We start from the raw sequence: 13722 nt of genomic DNA, 5'->3' as shown, positions 1-13722 counted from the left end.
TTAAAATTGGCATGTTGAATAGTAATACAGATCAATGTAAAAAAGGGATGGAGATTAAGTACTTAAGAAACATTAGTGAACAACTTCAAGGGTAGTTATTACATTATAGTAACTCTTCACTTAACTTGAATATGCCTGTGGTTGACAAAGAATATTTTGAAGCACTTAAAGCTTTACAACAGAAATTAAGAAGCCTTTAACAGAAGGCATAAACTTGGGGGAAGGCTGCATAAGCCACAGATCTCACTTGCTTCCCTAGAAATAATTGACTACACTATAACTTGAAAATGAAAAGGGATTCCAGTAATGCACTTAGTGGGGTTGGGTATGCTTGTAACATGTGGGAATGCTCTTAAATAGTTATACTAGAAAATATTGCTTGGGTGAAAAGGCTCAGTTGAAATGCCAATTAACAGTAGACCTTTTCAGTGCAATTCCTTACTTGGATGCTTTATATCACATACCTGTCTGAATCCTTGATCCTGTGCTGCTGGGCATCTGAGAAGGCCATAGATCTGTGAATGGATATACATTTCATAAGGATGAGAATGGATAGGTTTTCAATTAAATAAAAATGGGAAGGGACAGCAAAACACAACCTGGACAGTATGAAAAGTCTCAAAGATTAGCACTGTTTAATCACTTTGTATTCTCTTAAGAGTCTCAAATAGCTGCCTGCTCTAAGGATGTCTGGTAACATTTTGAAGAATGGAGTTGACCTCAATTCTGCCAAAGATTTTGTGTCATGCTGAAGAAAGTGCTATGTACTTAGAGCTCTGAATTGGGGCTATATCAGGAAGAGAGCCTGCTCCAGTTCAGAGTACTGTTGGAATGCAAATGTAAAATAGGATAAGATGAATTAATCTTTATCTAAACAACAGTATCAGTCTTTATCTGCTATTGCTGACTATCACTGTGCTTATATCTACTGCATGATCTAAAAGTTACTATGCATACCTGAAGGTTGTCTTTCAGGTATTAGCTTGCATACTACAATTTAAAAAATACTAAATGCTTTTTTAAACAGTATTTCTCAAGATTCAGCTGCAACCACCTAATAAGATCAATGGAAGTTGTATGCTAAAGCTCATATCATACATTAACAGTGCAGTCAAGTGTTTGCATTGTTAAGTTAGGTATATACCGTATCATTTTGCTTAGCTCAGCAAATGAAACTGCAAAAAGGTCAGATGCTGTTCTCATTGTAAAAAGTACAGGGGTTAGTGCTGGGACATTTTAGGGACATTGATCCTTTTTAAAAAAATGGCTGTCTCTATAGCAATTGAGGACGGCTCAGTTGGAAGTGGGGAGCATAGATCAGCAGATGTTGCATTCCCCCTCAGTACTTTGTCCGAGCTCAGAAAGCTAATGATCCAACCAGCAGACTAAATTTTTGGTGATGAATCCTGGTCACGTGCCACCAGAGGCACGTGCATGTGCCAAGAAGAAGTTTGGAAGTGACAAAGAGAAAGACCTGGATGGATTGGTTGTTCACAGGAGAACTATGAGCTGCAGCTGTGAAAAAGGCTAATGCACTTAGCATGCTTTAGGTGAGGTATTTCCAGCAGAGAGAGGGAAGTGATGGTACCATTATACAAGATAGGGGTGAGATGTCCTCTGGAATACTGTGTGCAATTCTGGTCTCCAATGTTTCAGAAAGATTAATTCAGACTGGAACAGGTACAGAGGAGGGCTACTATGATGATGTGAGGAATGGAAAACCTACCTTATGAAAGGAGACTCAAAGAGGTTGGCTTGTTTAGCCCAACCAAAAGAAATTTGAGGGGAGAGATGATAGGGGTTAATTAACATAAATGCTCAATATGTTCTTGTTTCTTCTTAAAGTGTTGGTACATACATACAGTGATAACTATTGCTCAGTGGTGCATGAAGATGCAGATCATGCACTATAGAGAATGTGAACCATGAACAAATCAACAACTGTAAAATGTCTCTCTAGGACATACATATTTATGATTTTAAGGTTGAAGGGACCTCAAGCGGTCGCATAGACCATCCCCTGTCCTAAAGGAGGACCACATATTCGTCTGACCATTACTTCTGAAACGTAATGGTAGTAACCAATTGTCTGATAGGTAAAGCTGCTCTGTACTTATCACTGTTCCTCTTCTCCCCTTTTTTCTTAGGATGGAGGTGTGTAAAAAGTGCAGGGCTGAGGAACTTCTGGCCAGCCTTTATCTTCCACTTAATTCATCTGCAAATTTGCACATGCTAGAACCTTAATTTTTCAAACATTAGTCTTATGAGCAATTAGTTTTATGAACTATTTTCCCCAACACGAAAAAAAATCATATAATAAAAGTGATAACCTAATGCTTTCAGTGTAATGGAAACTGCTTTCCAGTTTGAGGATAAGCAGCAAGCAATATAGTGCCCTATACTGCAACTCTGGTACTGTAATCTACTGTAACCGTGAGATACTCAATTTTATGAACTTCACACCCCAGCTAGTTCATAAAATAGGGGTGCTACCATATTAGTGAAAATGCCTATGAACTACTGACTCTCTTACTTAAAAAGCACACAAATCCCTGTGAATATAAATGCCTCCTCCCTCGCCTAACTCAGATCAGAATTGTGCAAGTACCTTACCTACCTGGAACCATACAGTACAACCAACTCTAGATTACAGCATGTGCTATTTTAAAAAGTCAAACTCTGCCTCCATCACGAGTCTCTCCCTTCTTGTTCCTGAAACGCCTCCGCTATCGCTGTCTCCTCCTCTGTCTCTGTAGATCTTTGCCCCTCTTGTAGGGGACGGTTATAGGTTCCTGTCCTTTTCCCGTCTGTTCGGCTCGGTCTCTGCCTCCCCGGTATCGGTCTCTCTCCCGGCTTTTCCCCAGACAGCGGGAGCCTCCCTTCCCCCGAGGCGGCCTGGCACCAGCCTCGCCCCCTGCCCGCGCCTTGGGCGGGCCCCGTGGCTGCCTGGTGCCTGGGCTGCCGCTTGGCTTGGTCGCTTAGCAACGGCGCGGCTTCTCCGGCGAGCGCCATGGCGGCGGCGGAGGAGGAGGTGGTGGCCGCGGCCGAAGTGGCCATTCGCAGCCAGAGGGTCTTTCTAAACCATTTGGACTCCTACAGCGGCAGCAGCATCGGGAAGGTGACCGCGGGGTGGGGGTCCCTGGGAGGGGGCTGGGCCGCAGGATCTCTCCGAGCTGGGATACGGCGCCACCCCCACGGGGGTGAGCAACCTGCTGGGGTGCGGCAGATGCCAGAGCCAGGACTAGAGAGCGGCCCCGCGCCCCAGCCCAAGGTGCTAGGCTAGCCATCACCAAGAGCGCCGTCTCCCTGGCAATGATCCTCCTGGAGCCACATGCTGGTGCCAGGGCACCTTTGCCAGCCCACATGCTTCCCTGGGCACCCCCAATAGAAAGGCACACACTGCAGGCAACATCACCGGGACCATAGGATCTCTTTAATACCCCCATCATCAGCAAACGCTTGCTGGGCTACAAGGCTATAAGCACTATGGGGTGCTCCCCGCCAGGTCTCCCAAATGGGAACCATATGCTGAGGTGCAAGGTTAATAGATTTATTTAGTCTTAAAATCTCTCCTGTGCCCAGTGGCACATAGAGCAACCCATTTTTCCCAGCAAGATGTTTGACTCCATCGTAAGGTGTCTCCATGATGGCAGCTTCCTTTTCAATGGTACTAGGATAAGTCATTCTTTGCCCTCTACACCTTCCTAACTTTTTATTGTGCATATATATTTTGCAACATTTCTATACCCCCAAAAGCACCTGGTAACTCTAGGAAGAGAAGGTGTGTGGTTGACTGGTCAGTTTGTAACGCTGAGGTTCTATGTAGCGTTTCTCAAATGCATGCGGCCATCAGGGGCTTTTCTTGTGACCACAGCCTCCTGGGCAGTGGTTGGGGGGGGATAAAGCAGTGGTTCCTCCCCCAGGGTCACCAGCAGGTATTGGACCTTGCTACACCACCCCCGAGACACAAATGGTGGAGGAGCAGGCAGCTAGTGAGTTCCCCACCTTCCTGGGGACAGTAGGGTTTGGCTCCAGTCCTGGGGTGGCGGGCAGCAGGCTCTGGCCATGGAGCTCCAAATCCCAGCTGCGGGGTCATCCACCACATTATCTCTGGTCTCCGCTGCCTCCGCCTAGCCCATCATGCATCTCCCCGTCTCCCAGTTCCCCCCATCGACCTACCCATCCAAGACTTAATTTGTCCCTGAGCTTGCCAGGACTGAGTAAGTCTGCTGCTGTGAAAAGTTATATTTATGTTTGTTAATATCACTTTTCACAGCAGCAGACTTACTAAGCAGATCTTAAAGCAGATCTTTTTAAAAAAGCAAAAGAAACAAAATAAGACAAGAACCTTCAGAGCACCTTATTTGTGTTTCTATTCTCGCCCAGTAAAGAATAGAGACAACTGTACATTATTTTTATTATTGAGTCTGCAAAAAGAATCAATAAATTACAATGATTTGGACATGTGTATGTGCATATTTATTTATTTTCCCCAAAGTTAATTAAGAATTTTAAGAAAAATTGTCAGTGTGGCCACCAGCAAGAGCTGGTCGCTGCACTCTGAGGCCACCAAAATTTTTGTTGTGAGAACCCCTGTATCTAATGTACCTGAAATAAACACACATTGTGCATTGATATTGAAGAGGAAAATTGTTTACAAGGTGTACAGATATTAAACTGAGTCTCCTTTTATTTATAGATCATTTTTTCTGTATTGTGTGTTGTAGTATTTATCTAACTGTGTTGTTGGAGCATCACTTGAAGAGGTGGGAGAGGAAGAGGAAGAAGAAGAAGTTGAAATTATGTCAGCTATAGATGTTACTCTCAGTAAACCAAAGGAGGGAGCCTACCAAATAGTGGGGACTCTTTCTAAGGCACAGAGTATGAAACCAGATTTTGCTCAGGAAACTTACACAGTGAGTAACAGTCTTGTTAAATTATCAGTAAATAAATATTTGTCTTTTTAGTTCACCTTTAAGACAAACTTTGGATTACTCTAAACCATAAAAAAATATATACAAATAATATATATCGTAGACGTGGGTATGATTTATATATTTCTAAAATTATTTTCTACATGTTCTTTCAGAAGTACTACATTTGTATTTTATTTTCCTTCGTCCCTGTACAGGCTCTTTCTAGGTGATCTCATCAACTCACAGAAGGCCTGATCCACAGAACATTGAAATTAATGGAAAGACTCACATTGATTTAAGTGTGCTTTGGATCAGGTCCACAATGGATAGACTGACATCTGTATGCTGAGGACTCAACTCTCTACTTTTCTACTCCTAGCTTGTCTTTCTGCATCCAATCAGATATCTCAGCCTCTCTGTCTGACACCTCTTTCTGTATGTCTCACCATGGCCAAAACTGAACTCCTTGTCTTCCCTCCCTACTCCTTTATCCGTTTCTTTATACTTCCTGGAAATGATGTGTTTGTTTATGATGGGAGCAATGTGAGATGTATGATGGCCTTAAGTATTCACTGAAGCCAAGATTTCAGCAGTGACTTGTTATTCTGGATGCCTCAATAGCTGAGTGCCCAACTTGAGACATCTAAATGACCAGATTTTGAGAACATGGATGCTTGTCACTTTTGGAAAATAAAGCCCTTTTAAGGTGTTTTTTCATATGTGGATCTCAAAATATTTTTAAAAGTTAGTAAACATTATTAGCCCCACTTTACATTTGGCCTAATTAAATAGAGACATTTGAAACTGTGCTATAAAATTTATTGTGGCCTAGTGGACAATAAGAGTCTGTGACAGGGTGCTGGGCATGAAGTGCTTAATCAGCCCCCCTGCCATGCCAGCCCCAATCAAGGGGAATGGATTGGGGCTGGGTGAATAGCCCTGCCTGCTTGGCAACTAGAACAGCTGCTTGCCTAATTAGCCAGGGGCTATAAAGGCTGTGTGAGGGGGAGGTCAGAGGCTGAGAGGGACTGGTGGCTGTGGTCTGTTGCTGGCTGTAAAACCCTGTACATAGCTAGTACGTTGGTGGTGGGAAAGAACTATAAATAAAATAAAATACATGGATGATTGTATTGACCTGCAGCATCCCTGATTGGTTTTGGTCAGGGCAGTAGGGGCAGAAGCAAAAGAGGCCCAGCTGTGCCTCACTATAGGGTCTGTCTCCTCAGTAATCTGACTTCTGCTCTTAGTTCTACCATGCATTTCCTATGGAATCTTTGGAAAGTTACTAAAGCTCTTGTTCCTAGATTTGGTCCTGATCCATCAAACTGCTTCTTGACAAACCCTGTACCCACACAGAGTATCTTGCGGGACTGGGGCCTGAATGTGCTTTAGCTAGGCAGATAGAGGGTCTTGAACATTACACATTTTACAGAAATGCTGTGTTACCTTTTTTACAAAAAAGGTGCAATTTTTTCAACTTTAATATAAAAAGGTTATCTTTTTCATTTTTATTTTTCTGGAATTACAAAGAGGATAAAAATCAGCTTTTTAGTGGTTGCAGCTTTAGTTAGGGAGAAACTATCTCTTCTTTATAAAACAACACCCAATTGCAGAACTAGGTCTGGAACATTAGTCCTCTAGTTAAAGAATCAAAGGTCTTTACAACCTGAAGAAGAACAGGATGATTTCTGTTGGCTGTCAACTAGCCAAACTGTTAATAGAAAACAACACACAGGTCTTGATCCTGCTTCCAGTGAAGTCAATGATGCTGGGAAGGAGGTGTGCTTGGGGAAGGGGGCAGGAAGAGGAGAGGCAGAGGTGGAGCGGGGGCAGGAAGAGATAGGGTGGGGCCTTGGGGAGAAAAAAGTGGAGTGGGGGCTGGGGCTGAGCGGGGAGCTTGGGGGTCTGTGAAAAAAATCAAAATGGGGGTCCTCAAGTTGCTAAAGTTTGAGAACCGCTGCTCTACAGCAATCTGCCCCCTAGATTTGCAGTAGGGAAGTGAAAGTTAAAAGAAAAAAGAATTTTGGGCAGGGGAACTCATTCTCTCTATAAAAGATTATGGGATTGTTGGGTTTTTTCTCTCCAGATCTCTACTCGAGAAGAACTCCTAGGTCACCTACTTGAGTGTGATGTCATTATTTATAACATCACTGAAGATGCAAATCAAATTGAAGAAGCTACTTGGGCCGCTTCTGGTTAGTATAATCAGTAACTGAACAGAAAACTGCCTGCTATGCAGCAATCAGAATTTGCAACAGATAATTAGTCAAATAAATTGAGATTTGTTATTTGCTATGATATGAAACCAGGTTCGTAAATGAAAGAGCAGTATGGGGAAAGAGTGAACTTTAATTACTGCAGAAGCAGCAAAGAGTCCTGTGGCACCTTATAGACTAACAGACGTTTTGCAGCATGAGCTTTCGTGGGTGAATACCCACTTCTTCGGATGCAAGAATTACTGCAACATGCATTGGGTAGGACACATTTGTACTTCAAAGGAGTCAGTAAACTTTTGATCAAGTAACAAGATAATGGCAGCCAAAAATAAATACAAATGTATTTTAAAGGGAAAGATTAAATCAATGTACATTTTATTCTCAACGAACAGGGTAGCATATTTGTGACACTAAGTATAAAACTCCATCAAATCAGAATTCTCCATTCACCCTACTGGTCATATTTTGCTTTGCTCTCTTTTGACAAGATATCTCAAACCTCATTATCAGAAAGATAGCATCCTTTGCATTTCAGGCTTGTTTGTTTCCTAGCAGCAAAGAAAGCATCTTCCACCAAGATCTTTACAACATCTGGATCACATATTAATTTGGATATGAAATTAAAATGTGAAACTGTTAAATTCTGTTTACAGTACAATGCATCCTTTATAAATACTGTTCATGTATAACTTTGTTTTGGACTCTGTGGGGACACTGCAATGCAGCAAGTAGAGGGTATGAAAAGAGGTGAGAGGGTAAGGCACAGGAAGAAATCTGCAGCTATTTAGATCCTCCCATCCTCCTCTCATCTGGGCTGGTTAAGGGGCCATGGTGCCTTCTCTACCTCTTGAGCTGGAATAGCCTCCATGGAATGGCTCCATAGGCACTCCATGACCTGAAAGGGGACATTTATTTCCTCGAAACAACTGCCTACTCCCCAGCTAATCTATTTTGGTTGGTAGCTGGGTGGAAGATTTGCCCCTTTGCAATTCATATCAAAATCAAGATTCAGTATTTTGCAAAAACAACGAGGAAAAGCTTATGCCTAAATAAATCTGTTAGTCTTTAAGGTGCAACCGGACTCCTCGTTGTTTTTGTGGATACAGACTAACATGGCTACCCCCGATACTTGACACCATGCAAGGCACTGAGTATTTTGCAAAACATTTCAACTATATTTTGACTTAAAACTTCAGTAGAACCATTATGACCCACCACTTTTTATTATACACCTGACAATGAAACCCACGTTAGCCGCTTTACAAAAGATTTCTGCAGTGAAAATAAGAAGGTATTCATACAGCATTTAACACAAATTATACTTACATGTTTACAGTATATATATATGTCATATCATAGTTATTTGAGTGGAAAACAAATAAACCTTAACCCTAATTATATTATTTAGCTCTGGATTAAAATAAGGGGGCTGCATTATTGGAATAATTCTATAATGTTTCTATTCTAACCATGAAAACAATACATATTTTAGCTTGCTATCAAGATCGCAGTGATTTATCTTTATTGACAAGTGATTTTTTTTCACAGCATATAGCTTAAGGGAAGAGATGATAATTCCTGGCAGTTTAATCCTATGATATTAGCTTAATTTGCTAAGCAATAAGAATATATGTTTAATATGAAACTTAATGAAAGTTATTTGGGGAAAAAAGTTATGTCACATTGAACATTGTAGTAACTGTTTTTATGGAACATTTTAACTTGAAAACAATACAATAGAAGTAATGCTGCTTACAGTAAAATAAGCACTTTGCTTTGATTTTACAGCACTACATGGAGAGGTACTACATTTTGAGAAACCAAAGTTATTTATCTTAGTTTCAACAATAATGACATGGGCACGAAGCAAACCTCTTGACCCAGTAAGTAGTAATCATTTTTGCTGAATATTCTCTTTTCTGTTAAATATTTTTAGCATGTACCCTAGTTGTAATGAACATCAACATCAAGCAAACTTATTTTCACTGTTGATTTTTGCACCTGTGTTATTGACTACAAAACTTTGAGTTTGTTATATATATATATATATTTTATATATATATAAAATTAATTAAATAGGACTATTCATGTGTGTGTGGAGTTAGATGTAAAATTTACAGGATTGGAACCATAGATAACCGGGTATGGCATTTTGTAACATCTTTTTGAAATTCACAAATTTAAAGTCTTTCTGAAGCTGTATATGTTAATGATGTGAGGAGCAAACTTCAAGATTTTGTTATGCTTGTTTTCCTTTTAAATAGTTTTGATACATTTACATTTTAAAAGCGTTGATCATTTGATTTTTTTTCTCTGCAAAGACTTTGAGAGTTTCTTTTTTATACATGTTTAAAAATGGAGGCTTTTTATATACAATGTAAATTGTATATGCAATGTAAATTGCATTTAAAATGACTGTGTACTTTTAAAAAATATCTTGGTTTAAGCCATGTAGAACTTTTTAAATGTTTTTTTCAGAAAAGTAAGACATTTTTCTTAGAGTTTTTTTCCTCTATAGGATGATTCAGAAATTCCTTTTACTGAAGAAGATTATCGCAGAAGAAAACCTCACCCTAACTTTATGGACCATATAAATGCTGAAAAAGTGATTATCAAACTTGGAAAAACAGTAAGTACAGTATCTCAAAATAACCTATTTGAATGCAGTTCTTTTTTACTTAAACTGAAGAATTATATCATCTTAATAATATAAATTGTCCACAATGTTTAACAGATTTCTGCAAGTATATTAATCCTTGATAAATGTGAATAGCTGCCAGTGGTAATAATCTGAAATGTGTAAAAATACTGAGAAGGGAATTAACCCTTTAGAGATTTAAATGTGTGTTTATTTTGTATTACCGGTAACCTATTTCCACTACAAATTCATGCTTTTTTACTTAATGAATAAATCCTACTTATTTCATAAGATATATGTTCATGTATTTGTTATATTAGAAATAGAATTGGAGCTTGGGGCTTTTATGGGGAAAAAAACAAGGATGCTGAATGATGAAGGAAGGGTGGGGGGGGAAAGGGAATTTAGTATGTGTAATTTGAAAAGAAGAACAGCAGCAAATAAATTCTGGTTAGTTACTAAGTTATTGTTACATCTAATTTAAATACTTTTGAAGGTTCTCAGATAGATACTGTGGCGATGGGGCACATAAATTCTGAGCAGTGAGTACCTAGATAGACCCTGATCTTGCAATAGACTGTGTGTTGCCAGACTGCTGTGTCTGCATGGAGCCCCACTGGCTTGTGTGTACTCCATTGCAGAATCAGGGCCTCATAGACTCATCCCAAACACCTAGTGTTCATATCATCACTCTGATCACTTTGCATGTATGTTATATCTATTTCCCCTCACCCTTCATCAGTCTTCGTCTTTTTTAGATTGCTAAGCTCCTTGGGGAAGACACTGTCTCTCCATGTTTGGTCACTATTGCCATACAAATAATAATAGCGGCAGTGCAATTCCTGCTCTCCTACCTCATACTGAATTCCTTAGAGCATTGTAGAGGTTAGAGCAGAAAACTGGAAACCAGGAAATGTAAGTGTGTACTCTAGGGAAAACCACGCACTTTGTGTAGATCTGGCCTTGCAAGGTGCTCAGACCCTCCAAGGAGTATTTAGGTTAGGGCACCATGAGACATGAAAGCACTCATCTCTTTGTAGGGGGAACTCAGTATCTTACAGAGTTAGTCTGTACATAAGGTTGGACATCAGTCAGTCTAGTTTCGGGGGGGGGATGAGGACCTCACCAAAAATGAATATTTTTACTCTGAATTAAATGTAGTACCCCTTGTTCTGTATGGCATACAGATAATGGCAATGGAAATCATACTTGGTTCTCATATGGTTAATGACAATACAGAACATTAGCCATGGCATGACGAGACAATCAACAATGTTGTATAAAGTGACCTGGCAAGCCAAAAAAATTGCCTTTACTTACTTCCCTGATATGTATGTTGTGAAATTTCCCTCACAGCATAGTATTACCCATTATGGGGGATGAGGTTACACCTGAACTCCAAAGTGTCTGACGTTGGCCCTTATGAGAAAAAAAAATACTGGAATAGATGGACCACTGGTCTGAATCTGTGTGGCCATTCCTATGTGCTAAATCTCTGCCTAACCAGGCTATTAAAGGTGTTAGTATATAATTACCTTTTAAATAGGGGCATGCATCATAGAAGAAGGTTGGAAAAGCTTTCTTGTGGCATTATTATTTTGCAGCAATAGGAAAACTTTCTTGTTAATTAGTCTGAAAAATAGCCACATGAAATCTCTTTGTCTTTGTTGCGACAACATTCATCTTAGGATATTCAATACAAAGAACAAGACAAATACTAACACATAAATGGTTTACAATGGCTAGAATGTGACATCTAGTGGTTTTAATGAATATTGCAAAAGAAGTTGAAGAGCACTATTTGTCAGTCAGTGACTAGACCTGTTAGACCTGCAATAGAGGTCTTCCTACAGGATGGGGAGCAGGCAGATACCGGACACAGTGTTGGTCTATAATACTTTAAATGCTTTTTATTGATTATAAAACAAACCTTACTTACTTTACATTTGTATTTTGTAAGTTTGCATTTGTACACATTGTATTGCTAGTACAGTTTTATTGTTAATCTTAGACACACCAAATAGATTGACATTAGAGACTTTAAGGCTTGGGCTTGTTTTAATTGGAGTTTTACACTTTTCATTTTTTGTTTCACTAATGTGCCAAATTTGTGTGTTACACGTGTCTGTATAGCCCCCAAAATTTTACGCAAAGCTGACATTTTTCCTTGTAATGTCTTAATATTAAATGAGTTTAAAACTTCAGCTTCTGCACCAATACTACCTACGATATATTTTCCTATACTTTTAAAATTTTATATAGTTCCATTTCCCCATTGTTGTTTCCACGCTTGTAATAGAGGCAAGGCGTATGGCATACACTCCGGATGTTGTGATCTAACCAGATTGTTTGATTTACAATAGTTGGGGCTTTGATTACTTTTTTTTTTTTAATATGGGTGCTCGTCTGCCATGATTTTTGGTGCAATCTTGTTTACTGGTATTTGATTAATAAACAAAAAATACTTATTTCCCAAAATATATTTTCCCATTTTTTTTAAAAGCAACTTAATCTTATTATGGAACGATTTGCCATTACACCATATTTTCATAATTTAAGAGCCATTGACTTATTTTATTTTACATGAGTATTAGCCAATTTTTGTTTATTAGTCACATGTAGGGTGACTATATCAAATTTTAAACTTTAAAAGGTACAGTTCAGAGTACTTATATTTAGATTCTTCTTATTATAACTAAATTTAAACATTAGGCGACCTTCCCCTCTTAGTATGTACAAATACCTGTATTGCTTTTTTAAATGTTTTGGCTTTAGATATTTATATGTCACACTTTTGCCATCTTTCCACCATATTTTAAATTTTACCTTAAAAGGTTTCTTTTTGTTTTTTTACACATCTGGTTTTGTTTGGTTCTGTTTTTTTATTCTGTTCCAGGAATAGCTGAATGTATTATTTCCTTTGATTCATACTTTCATTTTAGAGGTGCTTCCATATGTATATTTATGTACCCTGAAATTTGTTCAAATACACTGCTACTTCGCTATAATGCCACCCAATATAACACGAATTTGGATATAACGCAGTAAAGCAGTGCTCGGGGGGGGGGGGGGGCTGCGCACTGTGGTGGGCCAAAGCAAGTTCAATATAACACGGTTTCACCTATAACATGGTAAGATGTTTTGGCTCCCAAGGACAGCGTTATATCGAGGTAGAGGTGTATTCAAAAAACATAAAAGCCAGAAACCATATTTTTACCCTTTTTGAATTATGAGGATTCTTAATATTGAAGCCATGGCTATTATTCCATAGGAATAACGTCCGATGCTTTTGGCCTTATTATTTTAAATACTTACACTAACCTTTATTTTTTTTCCCTAAAATATAACATACACAATTTTTGCAAAGCAAAGCAAGCATAAGCAATTAGCCAATTACAAAAAATTGTAGCACCTTATTTACATTTTAAATTCAAGGTCCATTCAGGATAATTTTTGGTGCAATTGGGCATTCCTTTTTCTTTGATTTTTCATAATTTACTGTTCTGAGCCACACAAGAATTTACATACATACATCAATCATGGCACTTTGTCCCCCACGATTTTAACACATGCTTCGATTTTACCACATTCTGCTTTATTTTTAATTTATACATTGGGAAACGTCTTTACCCACACATCCTGTTGGTCCAGTATAATTTTCTCCACTGTCTCTGCAGCATATATTCTTGGAATGCACCCTACAGTAAGGACGCTTTCTGTCCAGCCAGGCACACACCACAGAACTTCATTAGTTAAATACAAAACTAACTGATTCCTCTTCAAAAGAGGAGTCCCTAGTATTACTGGCTCAGCCGCCTGATCTGAAGCATTTGTTTTTTTACAACAAAAATCCCCCACTCTCTCTCTGGGTATAGCTATTTCTACTGAATGATACATTTTTTCCTGTTACTCCTTCCCCAGTAAAGGAGGCTGCTGTAACGATCTGACACAT

At 39.1% G+C, this 13722-nt stretch overlaps 2 protein-coding genes across 2 annotated transcripts in view; one reads left to right on the top strand and one right to left on the bottom strand.

The window, feature by feature from the left end:
• The window catches only part of ATG2B (autophagy related 2B), an 83117-nt gene extending 80214 nt beyond the window's left edge, over nt 1-2903 (bottom strand). Inside the window, exons 1-2 of the mRNA XM_045012484.1 lie at nt 2618-2903; nt 465-515 (exon numbers count right to left, since the gene is read on the bottom strand). The gene's annotated coding sequence lies outside the window, so the exon portion shown is untranslated. The remainder of the gene's footprint in view (nt 1-464; nt 516-2617) is intronic.
• Nucleotides 2904-2973: 70 nt separating this feature from the next.
• AK7 (adenylate kinase 7) overlaps nt 2974-13722 on the top strand; it is a 45341-nt gene continuing 34592 nt past the window's right edge. Inside the window, exons 1-5 of the mRNA XM_045012485.1 lie at nt 2974-3118; nt 4728-4916; nt 7003-7111; nt 8921-9015; nt 9651-9761. Coding sequence (XP_044868420.1) covers nt 3011-3118; nt 4728-4916; nt 7003-7111; nt 8921-9015; nt 9651-9761 — 612 coding nt within the window. The 5' untranslated portion in view covers nt 2974-3010. The remainder of the gene's footprint in view (nt 3119-4727; nt 4917-7002; nt 7112-8920; nt 9016-9650; nt 9762-13722) is intronic.

The sequence above is a fragment of the Mauremys mutica genome, chromosome 4 (genome assembly GCF_020497125.1).
Source record: "Mauremys mutica isolate MM-2020 ecotype Southern chromosome 4, ASM2049712v1, whole genome shotgun sequence".
NCBI classification, from domain to species: Eukaryota; Metazoa; Chordata; order Testudines; family Geoemydidae; genus Mauremys; species Mauremys mutica.
This window is presented reverse-complemented; position numbering and strand designations above follow the sequence as displayed.